The sequence below is a fragment of the Rana temporaria genome, chromosome 2 (genome assembly GCF_905171775.1).
Source record: "Rana temporaria chromosome 2, aRanTem1.1, whole genome shotgun sequence".
NCBI classification, from domain to species: Eukaryota; Metazoa; Chordata; class Amphibia; order Anura; family Ranidae; genus Rana; species Rana temporaria.
The window spans coordinates 251,498,770-251,516,664 of record NC_053490.1 but is presented as its reverse complement, the minus strand read 5'-3'; the positions used below and the strand labels follow the sequence as shown (position 1 = coordinate 251,516,664).

The following is a 17,895-nucleotide window of genomic DNA, read 5'->3' as shown; positions in this document are numbered from 1 at the left end:
TAACTGGGAAGAATAAACTGTGCTTACTCTGCTCAGTTTATGTATGAACAGGAGCCTCTGTCTCCTGTTCATTCTTCTTTAGTGTTGAGACTGGGGAATGTGTCCCTTTGTCTGTCTCAAAGGGGAGATGTCAGATCTGCCCTACCAACACTGTCCACTGCTCCAACCCCCTCCCCCTAAAAAGCATTAATTTTTTTTATATAAAAAAAAATATATATTATTATTAAAAATAAAAAAACAAAGTGAGGCGCCACCTCCCTGAAATGAGTTTGCCACCTCTCTGAAATTTGTTTTTGCAGTTTGGGATGTCTGAGGATGTCACCAGGGGAGCAGCTGTCTGACAGGACACTGCAGCACAGAGTGACCTGTGGTGGCCATCTTTTGTGTGGGCAGTGTTAATAAATGCCAGTGCCTCATTAGATTTTGCAGGCTTTTGCAAAATTTAGAGGCTAGGGACAGGTTCCATTCTGATTAGGAAGAGAGAGAGCAGAGGGAAAGGTTCCTGCTCAAGAAGGAACAGTACAGGGACACAGCCACAGTATCTTCTTCATGTTCTCACTCACTGAAGCCACTTCTACAGTATATTTGCCAGCCTAAAAAAAACACTATCTGTGTTGCCAGTTAGCCACCCCTCCAGCAGTATGTTATCCTGTTAAAGTAGGCTTTGCTAAAAATAGATGATGATGATGATGATGATGATTTACTGTTGCATGTCTGTGCCAGTTCTATCATGCTAGTACAAATCAATGTTCCCCTATATGCCTTATGATGCAACATGTGCCATTAATGCCTGGACTAATGTATTATCTGGACAGTATTGTGTAGAAGCAGAGTATTAGCTGCTGCAAATTTGACTAAAAGTGTCATCAACAGTGTTATTACAAGTATTAGTACCATTATCAGTAAAAGTACTTCCATAACCTTCTGCAATACTACTTTTCAAATACAAGAACTGATACCACCAATTGGTGTCTGTGTGAGTGCTCCTCCTTTTACTGGGTACCCAAGCTACTGAACCCACCCACAGCTAAAGAGTTAAAGTAATGTGTAGAAGACATCAAGCATAGTTCAAATGGCAAACAAAACATTCATTGTATGGCACTGTTTAACTTTAATCTACCCCCTCTATTATAAGTTTATATATATTCTACAGCATCCTGATATAGGACAGCTTAGAACTTAGGGGATGTTATAATAGCTATTTGCCCAAACCTAATCTGTTGGGAATTACCGTAGGTGTAGTAACTAATGTTCTACTCTCAATGTAGGGATGGATTTGACCACAAAACCATTATAAGGAAGAGTGTACACTACTTACTGGTCTAGAGAGGTTTTCAATTCCTATTGTTATTTGTTCCTCCCACTGCTCTGCATTAAGCCAGTATATCTTATGTGAGGCCAGACTTAAAATACATCACTTAAACAAATATTTGGGAGGGTAGAGCTACAATATTCTAACTGTCTCTTGTATTCATATGTCCATATTATTATTATTATCATTTTATTTGTAATTACATTTTTATCACAATAATTGAAACACTGGGAACATTTTAAGTTAACTTAATGTTATTACCAGATTTATCTCAATTACAAGTAAAACTAATTAAATTCTTACTCTTTTGTAGGATGGTTTGGTGAACCTTTGGCTTATATTCAGTGATGGTACTTCAGCTCCATTGTCCCTCTATGATCCTAAGGATTATATATTGTCTCTAAGTAGCACTGATGAACAGGTGGTATCCGTGAGCCCAGATCGTACATTTCCTCTTGTTATTGCTGGTGAAGAACAAGGAACAGGGGCATTCCTGAAAGCAGAGATGATAATTAATGAGAACTGCCAGAAGACTAAACGGAAAAGTATACTGGCAACGGCAACAGCTGTGGTTCATGTTGTTTTTGGCTCTAGTGAACCAGGTGGAGAAAGTGATCCTGGAAAACTGGTAACTGAGGTCCCACCACATTCTCCTGTACAAGAAAACAGAGACATGTCAAGAACGACATCTATGACAACACTATCCACAACATCTGAAGAGCACAGCTCACATGTTCCTGGGGAATATCCCTTACCACTTCCTACAGTGTTTCCTCAACTCCCACGTGGATTGACAGATCTGGAGATAGGGATGTATGCTCTTCTAGGAGTATTCTGCCTTGCCATTCTGGTCTTTCTCATAAACTGCATTGTGTTTGTTCTTAAGTATAGACACAAAAGAGTTCCCCCAGATGGGCAGGCCAACCCAGATCACTCCCACCACTGGGTATTCTTGGGAAATGGACAGCCCCTTAGGGCTCGAGGAGAATTATCACCACAGCCTGAAAGTCCTGGAAACCCCTTGGAAACAGGAACACTACCTCCTCATCATTCTTCTTGCTGTAGAGGAGAGGCAAGAGGAAGCAGCAGTAATAGCAGTTCTCAGGCTAGTGTGCAAAGCCAATCTCATGGACGTGGAGATGGCTCCTCTGGTGGGGGTGGCTCAAGTAGGGAAGCCAGCGAGGACCCATTAAGCTCATCTCCCACATCCAAGCGCAAACGTGTAAAGTTTACTACTTTCACTAGTTTGCCTAGTGAAGGTAGTGCTTATGATGCAGTGCCGGGTACAGAGGAATGTGATCTTGAATGGGTGTGTCGGGATATGGGACTGAGGGACCCACATGAACTCAGAAACTACATCAGGAGGGTCACAGAAATGGCATAGCCTTGGAACTTGCTTGGGATGTTATTATGGACAAGACAAAACAATCTTGCGCCCATTAGGACTGTTGTTTTCTCTAGAACACAGGAAATGGGATAATTTCCTTTTATGTCTCTACGTATTTAAACCCATACACTGCCACTCACCTCTTTTCCTTCCTTCATATGATAGTCAGTCACTTAAGACATTTGTTATTCTGTCTTTCTCTTCTTCGCTTTTGCCCAAAACACATGCACATATAGCAAAGAAAGAAGAGCATGTTGTCTGCTTATGTCTCTGTAATCTGTGGGATGGAAAAATAAGCATTTATTTGCCTCCAACTTTCCAAACAACTTCATATACTACGCTATTTAAATATTAACCATCAATGTATATTGGGGTTCTGAGGTTCAAAATGAAGGGAAAAGCCAAATAACAAGTGTGGCTCCTTGTATTATTAGTAAAGTACAATACACTATAAAAGTCCTTACAACAGGAGCTAAACAATATCTTACGGCAGCTCACTGCAACTGGTGAAAGTACATTTTCTTTAAAAATTCAACATAGAATTGGTACATTACCATCACATTGAGGAAGCTATAATGAGTACATTTGGAAGACTCTGATTACACTATGTTATGCCAAACTATGTAATATTAATACCAAAAGATTATTGTGGAGTTAGCAGTGCAAGTGTGCTTTCCACTTATCTAACAGTAAAAGAAAAACCTGCTGACAGCTAACAGTACAGCTTCATGAATGTGTTTACCAATCACAGAAATGCTTAAATGCAACAGATTTATATAGCACCTCAATTGTAACAAGATTTTTCTCAGGGTTATAGAGCAACTAATGCAGTTTATAAATTGCTATTCCTGGTGATGCTGTGCCATGGCACAAGATAGGAGACGTAGCCATCTTTGCAAGATTAGCGATCAAGGATTGTTACATGGAAATAAATTATTATGCTACTTGATGGTTCCATTAGTGACACATGCTTGCAGACCCAGTAATTTCTGTTTATTTGGCCAATTTGAAAGTTGCCGCAACATTCCGTTTGTCATGCCACCACAGAAATGAATTATATTTGACGGTAGGAAAACGAAACGTTTCCTTTAAAACTTACTTAGAGATAGCTATTCCATTCAAAAATGAATCCTTGATTCTATGAGTCAGTGTTTCATTCGCGTGATGTTCAGTCTGAAGAGTTCTTGTAGTAGGATTTCTTCAAACAAAACCTTAAACCTTGTATATGTATCTTTATTTTATTATATAAAAACATGCATTTATTTCTTAATTTGAGTTTACCAGGATGTGATTTATATATATTTTCAAAGTAATAAGATAATAATACTCTGCCGGATCCTTAACACTATAGAAATACTGCCTTTTTTCATTTGATTTATTTCTGTTTTTTTTTTGGACAATGCTTTGAGTGTCATGGCAGAAGAGCACTCAGCTCTGTTAATGGAAGCTACAGACAACAACCAGTATGGAGGAGAGTCACTGCTAAAACAGCAGAGCAAATTCATAGGAGAACTTAATTCCCAAGAGATGAATGGGTGCATAATAGATTCTCCTTATATAAGACAAGTCTGTCTTGAATTTAACCACCATGTCAAGTTTTTTTCCTAAGTCAATATAAGGGAAAATAAAATTTGGCAGTGCACCAAAGTCATGTGTGTATTATTATTATTTTTTTTATTAATATTATTGGTGTTGATGTTGTTGTTGTTGTTATTATTATTTTCATTATTACTTCTTTCAAAGTTGTACTTCATAGAATAAAATACAGTCTAAAGTCTTATCATGTCACAGTATATTAGCATCCAGCAGCTAGAAGACTCAAGGAAGAAGGAAGGATTTGAATGGGCCATGCCATATCTCATTAAAGTGAACCTGAACTCAAAATAAATACTTGCTATGTTATAACAAATATCTAGATAATTTAATTGTGCACAAGCAATACCCCCCAAAAAATATACATTTTGTTTTGAATTCCCCCTAAAAAATAACACACTCCAGTGGTTACAGCCTCCTAGCTATATAGCTGCAGTGTAAGACTATCTAAGGCACTGCTACCTCTGACAGATAGCCTCATGGGATTTGGAGTGAGATTTAGTGATTTCACTTCTGTGCTTCTCACTGTTTTCCTTGCAGGAGAGGAAGCTGTACCTAATGAACTGCAGACACGGATCTCCCTTCTTCATTATATCTGTGAACCTTTGATTTCTGCACATCTCCTTTTGCCTTGAGTATTCTTGCATCAGTAGCTTGACTACCAGTCATCAGGGGACAAGGTCTAACATTAGGAAGCAATGTCTTATCTTCTATCAAGATACCATCTACAACACAAAGAACCACAGAGTTACTAGGCATTATAAATCAGTCAGAAGAAAATGATTAACTACAGACAAATGAATGGTGCTCTGCTTACTTTTTTTGAATACAGCTTCCACAGTTTAAGTCCTCTATAGGTATCTGTATCAATTATATACATTATACAGTGCTAGGTGTTGGCACTGGGATGGGAACTTCCTGTCCCACATCCCAGATCAAAGTTGTGTTAGACTAAGACTAGGCTTTAACAGGTATCGTAGTATTCTGAGTCGGAGATGTAGACAAAGTTCCCATCCCACTGCTGGATACTACACTCTATAATGTATGTAGTTGAGGCTAAATACAGTTTATATAGTGCTCCCAGTCGCTGCACCTGTTAGTAAAGCCAAGGTAATAGTTTGTTTGCATGAGCTTGGTCCAAATAAACTATTTAATCTTCACTAAAAGCAGAAGTTGAGCTTTAATTATATTGCCCCCATCTCTGCTAAAGCCATAGCAAACGTTTCATTCTCTTGCAACTAGATTGTTCAAGTATTTGTTTATGCTACATCACTTTATCATGGATGGGCTGGGACACCATCATCAAATGGGAATTTATGTTGGAGATTTGTAAATACAGTCGTTTAATTCTCAAATATTCATTAAATGTGTGATTTACCAAGATAGAAATCTCTCATAATAAAAACAGTCTTAGAATAAGAAAACTTGAAGGCTGGATATAAACTGGTGTTGGTGAACTAAAAGATGTGTGCTGTGGTTTTGGTGGAAATGAATGACACCACAATGCAGTTTATGAATTACTATAATGTTAATCCAAGCCCTTAAATGTGAAAAATATGCCTCTTAATGGAACAGCATTTATTCACTTGACTTGTTTTGTTTTAAAGTGGAACTAAAGACAAAAATATTTACCTTAATTTCACCAGTCCAATCCCCGCAAAGTCTCTCACTGGCTTCTTGTCCTAAGTTCTTCTGGGTGCCAGTCATTGGCTGTCTTGATTGGCCATGTGGGATGATGCCACTCCCAAGCATGCAGAGAAGTGCAGTCATTCCTACACACAGCCAGTGTGCCAGAATGTAAACTGAACTGTGGATGCATAGTTCAAGTTCATAATACATTCTACAGGGGATTATGAAAAGTTTGGGTAAGTATATTTTGTTGAAGAAAAGGCATTACATGTTTCTTTAGCAATAAATATCCTGCCTCCTTGCACTTTTTTATTTTTCAACTTCAGTTCAATTTTAATCTAAGGTTTAATGTTTGGAAGTGCCCTTACAAATCACTAAAGATCCTAGATCTTAAGGCCTGCTCTTTTACACTGACCTTGGCAGCCTTAAACAGTTTTCTGTGGTCCTCTATTCAGTCCTTTGCTAATCAGAGTTTACAGTAGTATACACTCCTTATCTGTGCAGGCCTGTGCAAGCTAATAATGTGCAAAACTGCATTCTATAGTCTGTTGATCCTATAGACCTACACTAACATGTGGTAACTTCTTCTCATCATGGAAATGAAGAGACCCCCTGACAGCCATCATAATCAGCTTAATAAATTGAGCCTGAAGATCCTTGATCTTTATACCCATGTAAAGGCACTGCATATATATATATATATATATATATATATATATATATATATATATATATATATATATATATATATATATATATATATATATATATATATATATATATATATATATTAATCAATTCTTTATTTTGTACCAAAAGGGATTACAATGCAAGAATCACATTCCTAACATAGGTATTATAATAGTACAAAATAAGTACAACGTGCTTAGAGCACTAACTATCACAAAGCTACTCTGTTGTTTCCGATTTTATTTGTAAAAAAAAAAAAAGTGGAATCTGTATGCTAAAAAGCTGTCTGCTATTGCCTGACCTACAAGCACCATACTCGTTGAGAATTGTGTGAAATGTCAAATGTCAAATTGCATGTCAAATCCACAGCAATTGCCATCAATGGCACCGTCCTAATCGCTGCATCAATGTAAAAAAAGTAGTGTTTGTACTACTCTTTCCGATTTTGTGCTGCGATTTACATTGACATCTGTGCAGAAACCTGCATAGATGTCTCTGAATCGCAGCCGAAATCAGGACTGACATGCGGGAGTGAAATCGTGTGAGCTCAGCAGAACTCGCACGGCTTCATTCCCGCAGCTCAGTGTGAACCAGGGCTTATATCTGTTTTTCGTCCAATGTGTTTTTTAACAGAAGAAAAATAGGACTTTGATCCATTCCAAAAACGAATGTTGACGGAAGCCGATATAAACTGATGTAAATTGATGATCATCCATTTACATTCGTTTCTCCATAGAGATGCATTGATGTCCGTTTTTCATCCATCAATGGGTGGATGAAAAACGGACAAACGGTCCGCGAGTGTGAAAGGGGCCTAAAAGAGTATATCAAAATATTATATGCTATGTAATTTTTTGAATGTAACGTTTTTTTTTCTTTAAATGGAATATATCATAAAAAATAAAAAAAATTCTCATGGAGAAAATGTCTGACTCACAAGCTGTGTGCTAATTCCAGGATGATGCAGCACATGTTCAGCATCACTGGAAGTGAGGAGATGTCTTGGGATGCTGCTTGTAGGTCAGACAGTAATGGCTTTCTTAAAAACACTGGAGTGTTAATTTAATGTGACTAGAAAATATTAGAGCCCAGCAGTATTAGCACACAGTATGGACCTCTGGGACCCTACATGTCAGTTTTATTTTTAGTGTAATCACTCAGGGTGTCCGAAGTGAGTTCTAAGCCCTACTATTCCTGTGATGGGCTGCCTTGCTGGACAACAGTGAAGCTTGGGAGGGACCAAGTATATGGCTAAGAAGTATATGCATATAATGGTAATTCAGACACCCAGGTGCCTAACTTAAATCTGTGCAGCTGTTTCTGCAAACTCTACCTGCTGGTCTGTTTTTTTCTAGGCATGTGTGACAAAATCCCATGCATTCCTATAGAGAGGCTGAGCCCCCCTAGAATGCTAAAATGAGGGCCGCTTCATAGGAATGAATGAGATTGTTTTTCGCAAATGCACAATTCTCTGGTTGGGTGAGTTTGCATTTGCAGCTGTGAGACTCGCAGTGGGACACACAATGGGGATCTGACAGGGACAAAGATAGGTGAGTGTAAAGTTCACTGTACATGTTACCAGCCGATTGTACAATCAACTTTATCTCTACCAACAAGTAGTAATGTAATGCAAGGGCCTGACCGATTATTACAAATTGATTAGATATGTAGCACCGTCTAGTGTAGAGTGCTAGTGTAACTAGGTTTTTTGATAGTGTAGGTAAATTCGCTCTCAAGACACACAGAGGAGTCCTGTCCAGAGGCATGGAAGCAAGAGTGAGGACAGCATGAGTCAGCGAGCATGCCCAGGAAGTCTCCAGGACAAGTCAGCTGGGTGGGCTGGTGAGTGTGCAGTCTGGAAGGACTGTGGGATGTATCCAGGAGGGCTAGTGAAAAGGGCTGCTGTAGCCAGGCAGGCTGGTAGAGCCTGAAGAGATGTTGCTGGGTCCAGTGACCATGAAAGGAAGTGCAGTGAAAGTGCTAGTGGTGTCACCCCATCATTCTCAAGTATAGGGGCCTGCAGTCCCATCCTGTAAAGGACCTTTACTAAAGATTTACCTTGGGTGACACTACAAGGAATATTGTGCAGGAAGAAAAGGAGTGTATATAGTTGAAGTGTCCCTGAAGAGAATTTGTTCCAGTATAGTGGGCATCCCATAATACCCCTATGCCCATCCAAGTTTATTAACCCATAACTAAAACACAAAAAAACAAAGTTGTTGGACTGTTTCCTGTCTCAAGTGAGCCTGTGGAAATTCTTTGTGCCTGGCTGTGTAGCGTGGGGGATACTAATTCACCAGCGGCTCCTACGGGGCATGCGCTACATATAGTTTAGTTATGTCATTATATTATATCGTTTCGGTAGATCTAATGTTAATTGTACAAATATTGTGCAATCAGATTGTAACTTGTATTGTGAGCATAAGACTTTTTCAAAAGCATTCTAGGCCATGAGAAGAGCAATTTAAAGGAAAGCATTGAAAGTGGCGTTAATGCAAAAGTACAGTTATGCTTTAAGTCTTCAGTCCAATGGTGTAAAAAGTGACAAATTCATATAAATATGGGGCAATAAAAGCCCCACGGTGTTCTATTCCTTCTCTACTCTACCCAAAAAAACTATTGGCTATAGAAACACTTTGAAATGTCTAACAAAAATGTCAGACATTTCTCTCAAAGTGTTTCTATAGCCAATTTTTTTTTTTTGGGTAGAGTAGAGAAGGAATAGAACTGCGTGGGGCTTTTATTGCCATCTGTCTAGCGACTATATAGTTTCACCCTCTGTAATTGTCCTGATGATCAGTGTTACCAAGACACAAAGTGATGAGAAATCCAAAACCGCTGTCCCTAGAATAAGAGATAAGGAACAATCTTTCAATTGGAACATTTGCTTTGCTGACAACTAAGAGAGGAATTCTGATTCTGCTTATTATGATCTTCTCTCACATCCTGTTGCATAATCAGGACTGGAATTGAAGGTAAAGCGTCCCAATGGAATACACAGCAAAAAATGTACTTACTGACATTTCAAACCTTCCCTACTCTAGTCAAAACTAAGCTATACTTACATTTTAAAGGGTCAGTTCATCCAAAAGTAATATTTATTTTACTTGGGTTGATTTACTAAAGCTCCAGAGCTTGGTAAATGAGATAAAGGTCCTACTTTGCAAAGAATACCCAATCATGTGCCAGGGAAAAAAACAGCATTTTTGCTTGCACATGATTGGATGATAGAAGTCAACAGAGCTTCTGCTTATTTACTAAGCTCTGGGGCAACTGCACTTGCAGAGTGCTACTGCACTTTTCTAAATTGCACATTCTATTCTCCTTTAGTAAATCAATCTTGTTGACTTATTATATGTTCTGGGGTAGTATAGGGTATCCTTCTGTAATTGTTCTTGACTCTGTTCCTGCCTACCCTGGCATTTTGAGTTTTCCCACCATCTTAAGGTGTTAAAGTGTATCCTGTAACATATTCATAAAGTTAAATAATTTATAAGTCCTACCCAGGGAATGAAACCCCTTCGCAACAACCTTGACAGGTGTGCAGACCTGGGAACACGAAACACTGGAACAGCTGCCTATGAGACATAAGAAATATTTGTTAGTTCTTCTACATGCTTCTAAATGTTGAAATAACAGTTATGGTTAGTTTGTGGGTTTACTTCTCCTTGAATACACCTGCACATGTCATATGTTATAAAAAGTACTAATCATTTTGCACAAAGTGCTAACTTTCTTTTAAAGCTTAGCAACAATTAAAGTGTCCGCTTTGAGTTCTTAGTGTAACTTGACAATAATACCGAAGTGTGATTTGTGCTGTTTTTCAATGTCTGATTTTAAGGTTTAAAAACAGCACTTGCACTTCAGCAGAATTGTACATTTCAATACTTTGTGAACTGCGACAGGTTTCGTTTAAGCAATAAGTGGAATTTTCATTGTAAACGCATTTGGAGTTGTTTTGTAAAATTAGTTTGACAGTTAAATTTACATTGACTTTGAAATGTTTTCCTTTCCTATTATCACCTGGGCTCTGTTCTAAATTTGCTAAATAATTGTATGTCACATTCAGATTTGTACCTACTTTCATTCGTGGCTATAGCATTTACATGTAAGTAGTTTGGTTAGCTTTTGTACTGTGAATGACTACTGACTGAGCTATAAATCATCTGAAATCTGGCACATTGTCTGTTCACAATTATTACTAAGCTTGGCCAATGTAAAACACCCTGTTGGCTTTTGTTTTTTTACTTAAATAGATGTTTTTAAACCAGCCTTTACTATACATTAATGGAAAGAGCAGAATAAAGAACATTGTCACCCTAATCAAAAAAATTGGGACTTCAAGAATTTTGCTGGCAGGTTCAGCAGATATAAAGATATCGTCAGAGGGCAGACTATGCAAAACAAACTTATTTGTTTTAATGCTATAGACAACCTGCATAATATATGATTTAACCACTTAAGCCCCGGACCAATATGCAGCCTAAAGACCCAAGGTGTTTTTACAGTTCGGGACTGCGTCGCTTTAACAGACAATTGCACGGTCGTGCGACGTGGCTCCCAAACAAAATTGGCGTCCTTTTTTCCCCACAAATAGAGCTTTCTTTTGGTGGTATTTGATCACATCTGCGGTTTTTAGTTTTTGTGCTATAAACAAAAATAGAGCGACAATTTTGAAAAAAAAGCAATATTTTTTACTTTTTGCTGTAATAAATATCCCCCAAAAACATATATAAAAACATTTTTTTTCCTCAGTTTAGGCCGATACGTATTCTTCTACCTATTTTTAGTAAAAAAAATCACAATAAGCGTTTATCGATTGGTTTGCGCAAAATTTATAGTGTTTACAAAATAGGGGATAGTTTTATTGCATTTTTTTTTTTATTTTTTTTTTACTACTAATGGCGGCGATCAGCAATTTTTTTCGTGACTGCGACATTATGGCGGACACTTCGGACAATTTTGACACATTTTTGGGACCATTGTCATTTTCACAGCAAAAAATGCATTTAAATTGCATTCTTTATTGTGAAAATGACAGTTGCAGTTTGGGAGTTAACCACAGGTGGCGCTGTAGGAGTTAGGGTGCACCTAGTATGTGTTTACAACTGTTTGGGGGTGTGGCTGTAGGAATGACGTCATCGATCGTGTCTTCCCTATAAAGGGAATGACGCGATCGATGCGCCGCCATAGTGAAGGACGGGGAAGCCGTGTTTACACACGGCTCTCCTCGTTCTTCAGCTCCGGGGAGCGATCGCGACGGAGCGGCTATAAACAAATAGCCGCGCCGTGGTCCCGGATCGCTCCCCGAGCGGACCCGACCTCCGCATGTAGTGGGTGGGGTCCCGATCGGACCCCCCACGCGCTAATAGGCGAGGACGTACGTGTACGCCCATGTGCCTGTACGTGCCATATTGTGGACGTATATGTACATGCGGGGGTCGGGAAGTGGTTAAAATTGTAACCATACCTCTACTTTAAGCCATTGAGAGAAAAGGGGTAAAAAATGTATCGCTTATCTTTTTTTTTTACATTGTAACCTATCATTTTTCTGCAAAATGTGCTAAAAATTAAAACTGAGGTGACAAAAATATTCAGCTGAGTTTAATAATATGTTAAATATACAGAGGGGTTTATTTACTAAAAGAGAATCCACTTTGCACTACAAGTGCACTTGGAAGCGCATGTGGAAGTGCAGTCACTGTAGATCTGAGGGGGACATGCAAGGTAAAGAAAAAACAGAATTTTTGATTGTACATGATTGGATGATAAAATCAGCAGAGCTTCCCCTCAGCTCTAAAGTGACTGCACTTCCAAGTGCACATGTAGTGCAAAGTGGATTCGCCTTTAGTAAATCAACCCCCATAAGTTGATTGTATCTGTGAAGCAATAAATAATAATATAATAATTAATAATAAATAAATATCCCTATGTCAGCACTAAACATCTGGACTACAGTAAGTATACCAATCTACACTACAGGTGAGAACTGTCTAGTGTAAAATGGGGACATGCTTCTGATTCAAATCCCAACCAAGAAATACCATATTTGCACAGGAAATTTCATAGACTATAGCAATGGTGACAAATGATTTATTTTTTTACAGCAGAGGTACAACTAAGCATGTTATGGTACATATCTTAAAATGTTTGTTCTCAGTACAAGCTCCAAGACCTCAAGATTTATATATATATATATATATATATATATATATATATATATATATATATATATATATATATATATATATATATATATATATCTCAAAAAGACATACAGCTCATATAAAAATAGCATGCTACCGTGTTTCCCCGAAAATAAGCCTGGGTCTTATTTTAATTTTGTTACCCAAAAACACACTAGGGCTTATTATCGGGGTAGGTCTTATTCTATCTTGTCTCCCCCCTGCCTCTCAGAAATCCCCTGTGGAAATTCCTAAAACTTACAGCACTGCATATTGCATTATGTGTATGTCTGGAATTCAAATTGTACAACATACCTTCTTAGTGCTGGGAACATCTGTAACCCTTGGAAGCTCTCTTCAAGCACTGCAGAGGGAGGGGGGCCCGATATCCCTCGCTGACAGCTTGCAGAAGAGATGATATCAGCTGATCGCTGCTCAGCTATTCTGTTGCCCGTCTGAGCCCTTATCTCAGCTTTAAGGAATGCAGAGGGAGGGGGGCCCGAAATTCCACCCGACAGCATTCAGAGAAGCAGATCGGCGTAACATCAGCTGATCGCTGCTCGGCATTTTCGTTGCCAGTCGGAGCCCTTATCTCAGCTCTAAGGAATGCAGAGGGAGGGGGGCCCGACATTCCACCCGACAGCATTCAGAGGAGCAGATCGGCGTAACATCAGCTGATCACTGCTCGGCATTTTCGTTGCCAGTCGGAGCCCTTATCTCAGCTCTAAGGAATGCAGAGGGAGGGGGGCCCGACATTCCTCCTGACAGCTTTTAGAAAAGCAGATCAGCGTAACATCAGCTGAGCGCTGCTTGGTGATTCCGTGGCCCGCCAAAAGTCTCTTCACATCTCTAAGGAATGCAGAGGGAGGAGAGACCGCGATCCCCGCTGGGAGGAGACTGGAAGATAACAGCGCGAGTACAGCTGAGAGCAGAGGGAGGTCAGCGCTATACCAAAAGGTACAACTACACTATACAATACAGTAATAGAGTGGACTCTAGTATTTCCCTGACACTTTAAACTAGGGCTTATTTTCAGGGTAGGGCTTATATTGCAGCCCTTCCTGAAAATCGGGGTAGGTCTTATTTTCGGGGTAGGTCTTACTTTCGGGGAAACACGGTAACATGTTTCAGCCATGGCAGCCTTTCTGCAATTCCATTGATAATTTTCTCTGAGTGCTTTGTATTTATATAAAATGTAAGACCAAAATAGATGTGGACCTAGAAAAAGATAGATCTTTTAAAGTTTATCTAAACCCAACCACTAAAACCTCATATCAAATTTAACACTTTAATATCATTTCAAAAATAGCTTTATTTTTTTAAATTCACAGCATTTGTTAAAAAATAAATACCTGGTGGTGCTGACATGAAGATTCATGTTGATGTACTTCCCAGTTGTGCTTCTACACTGTCATCCTGTCACTTGAGCCTTTGCTAGAGACTGTAATTTATCAACACATTATGCGCAGGTACAGTCCACTTTTATCATACCTGGGAAGACGTTTGAGAGCAATGATGTGCAGTCAATGTTAAAGCCAGTGCCTGTAGATAAGAGGTGGCTTGAAAGAGGCTGGAAGAAATTAACAGCACAAAGATGCAAGAAAGGATAAAAAAGGTAAAAAGAGAATTTTATGGGAAAATACCAACTGTTTATGATGCATGGTGTTTTAGCAATATAAATGGAGTCCAGATAAGGTTTAGATCTACTTTAAAGTAGCTAACTTGGTAATTTTGATAGCAAATCTTTACTACAAATTAAAAATTAACTTCATTATAATGTCCCCATTACACTTCATTTATTATAGGAAGTCTCATAATAAGAAAGTAAGTCACAGAGAATGGATGGTAACTATTATTTAAAAAATATTAATGCACAACTATTTTTTTTTAGCTTTTTTACCCAAAAATACATGGCCCCTAAAGGATAAAATGGAGTTTTAACACTGAATTTACTTTTTACACCTCTTCATTATGCTATATTACAACAATGTTTGGAACTGTCAGTAACACAATAAATATAATGGAAATCTCAGAATGATCTACAGTGGACTATGGTGAAATCAATTGCTCTGCACCTGCGGATCAGTTTGAAACCAGCCCAGTAACCACTGCAGAACAGATAAGCCCAAATATACACTGTGATTTTAGTGATATACTTACCTTTAATAACAGTATTCTATTCCATCCCAGAGCCAGAGGTCGTGGGCCACATCAGAGTGCTCCACAGACCACATGTGGCCCCCCCCGGGCCACTGGTTGGGCACCCCTGCTTTATATGCACATAAACTTTAATGGCATCCCAGTCTTAGTCTGTAGGGTTCACTATTGAGTTGGCCCACCCTTTGCAGCTATAACAGCTTCAACTTTTCTGGGAAGGCTGTCTACAAGGTTTAGGAGTGTGTCTATGAGAATGTTCGACCATTCTTCCAGAAGCGCACATAAAAGGACTATTTTTTTGGCTACTCGTATAGGTGTAGTGCACATCTGTCCAAATCCACCAAATCCACCAAACTCAGCTGATGGCATGGGAAGATCCAGGCCCAGGACAAGGGGTGATCAGGAGGGGGGACTTCCCTGGGCGCCGTTGTATACTGCACGGATGGGGACACTGGCATTCTCACTGTATGCAGGAGTAGTGACAGTGGCATCACTACTCCTGTTATCTAAGTGCTTGGAGCAGTAAGGAAAGCAGTAGTGAGCCAAGAAGCCATGCTCTCTATTTCCTCTTTTTCACAGGGGTCTCCCACCATGCACAGGCTCAGTTCTTGAGATGACTCCTATTGACAAGTTGATGAATGCTGAGGATAGGTTCCCCTAAGTTTGCATATAATGGGAAGGGGCATAGTATGGCATCTTTGCTCAGGGCGCTGGGAAGACCTCATAGCGTTCAAAAACAGCTGACTCTTGAAACACATTAACTGTTTTTGGACGCTATGAGGTCTTCTCATACCATCAGCGAAGTGTGGTGGATTTGGAGTTGGTCTCATTAGTTTGTCTAGATATGCTTGTGAATATGTCACTTGTTATTTATTGGTTTAATAAAATTTGAGTTATAGTAATGCAGTAAGTCGGTGCACCCTCTCTTTTGTTGATTTATGAGGAATGCATCCTGCCTCTTACCTGCTCTGGAGAAAAAGGGGTCCCAACAACTGCCAGACCTACTGTACATCTTGTACTGTCTTGTATACTGTCTTGTATATGTGCCCCACAGCTCTAACTGGCCCCTGTGCTGCTGCACAATCTGCATAAATTGATTGTCCACCCTTTTTAATTACTATGGACAGCAACCTTGGGAGAAATATCAAGCAGATGGAATGTCCTAATATGGACAAGGAAGGATAGATTTTCAGCAAAAAAAGTCCACTCTTTCTTTGGAAGGGAGTAAGGTCCGAAAATAGCCATTTTCATAACTCACATCAAACAAATTGAGGAATAAGATATCTAAAAAGTGACAAATCCTCTTTAAAAACTGAAGAATTCAGTTACACAATGAAAAGGTTTGATCTGATTGATATTCTTATATATTAAATGAAGTTTGGTTTTTGAAGGCTTTGGGATTTAAATTAAGCTTAGAGAAAAATAAATCCCGTAAAAGAAACTGGCTAGGTTAAAGGGTTAGGAATTGCAGATAATAGAGTAAAGACTTTTATGGAACATTGCAGAGCTAACAGTCTGACCTTCTGCTTGAATACCTTTGCATTTTACACCACAAGGGAGAAGAAAGAATACATTGATGCATACTGTATACCTTTTGATTGCATTTTCTAAGACCAATATTTTTTCTATTCAAGACTTATTTTGTTTCCATATATATTTCAGCAGTCAATTTACTGTAAATGTGTGCATTATGTATACTTATTTCACATATTGAGAAGTATCCATTTATTTGTTTACAGGCTTTTTTTTTCTTGTTCCCTAACGTAATAGAGAGTAGTTTTGCAATTTCTGTATTTAATTCTGTGGTCACATTAAATTTGTTTTTGTTTTTTAGTTTGTGAGTAACCTGCATGTCATATGGATATTTTATCCACCAGCAGAAAGGACAGCAATGCTTGTGAGGTTAGACGTTGATCAGGGATGAGAGAAGTTCTATAATATTATACTTTTTATTAGACATGTGCATTCGTTTTCGTCCAAATGCATTTTCGTCCGAATTTCAGGTATTTTCGTTATCGTTTTAACAAACGATAACGAAAGCACAGAAAACGAAAACTGAAAGATCAGACATAAACAAATGCTTTATTTTCGTTTTCGTTGCAGTCGAATGTGCCTAACCTTCATAGAGAGAAAAGATTGGACATTATAGAGACATGAAGAAGAGTCGACATAGAGAGAAAAGATTGGACATTATAGAGAGAAAAGATTCGACATAGAGAGAAAAGATTCGACATAGAGAGAAAAGATTCGACATAGAGAGACATGAAGAGTCGATTATTATTTAATTTTTTTTAAAGATTCTTCGAATCTTCTTTATATTTATTTTTTCTTCTTAGAACATTCAACAGACACCATAAGCCTTCAATGACAGATTCAACCTCAATTTGGATTTTCGGACGAATGCATTTTTTTAATGAAAAACAAAATAAATAAAAATGAATTTTGGGAGTAACTAAATAAATTTATTTTTCGGCGAAAACGAAATTATGAAACAAATTACATATATATATATGTAATTAGATATGTGTTTTTACTTTTTTTTATGTTATATTTATATAGACATTGGATTTATACTGAAATGCCCTGATTATAAATACAGTAAAACAAAAAGTGAAAAAAATCATTCCACCAACAAGTTTAGTTCAGTCGCTTGAATATCTAGATTTTTCTTTACCTTTGCTTACAGTTTGTATGTGTTCCACTCTCTCCTTTGAAAAAGGTTGTAAATTACTCTACAGTACAGTATAGTGTGTACTACATCCCAAAACCTTGAGTGTTGTTTCTGTCTCCTCTCTCTTCTCTGTTTTTCTGTATAAGTCACTTCTGACAGCAGCATCAGCTGTGGATGTCCCCCTATGAGATTGTATAGAAGGTAATGTGCACTTTTCCTCCACTCAGGTCCCAGATTACACTTTGATGTTAGATCCCTGTCTGCTGGAGCT

General features: G+C 38.4%; 1 protein-coding gene across 1 annotated transcript in view; it reads left to right on the top strand.

Annotated features, from left to right (window-relative positions):
- TMEM132E (transmembrane protein 132E) overlaps window positions 1-4,346 on the top strand; it is a 662,885-nt gene extending 658,539 nt beyond the window's left edge. The window contains exon 9 of the mRNA XM_040336772.1: window positions 1,626-4,346. Within this exon, the coding sequence (XP_040192706.1) occupies window positions 1,626-2,696 (1,071 nt within the window). The 3' untranslated portion in view covers window positions 2,697-4,346. The remainder of the gene's footprint in view (window positions 1-1,625) is intronic.
- Window positions 4,347-17,895: the final 13,549 nt, after the last annotated feature.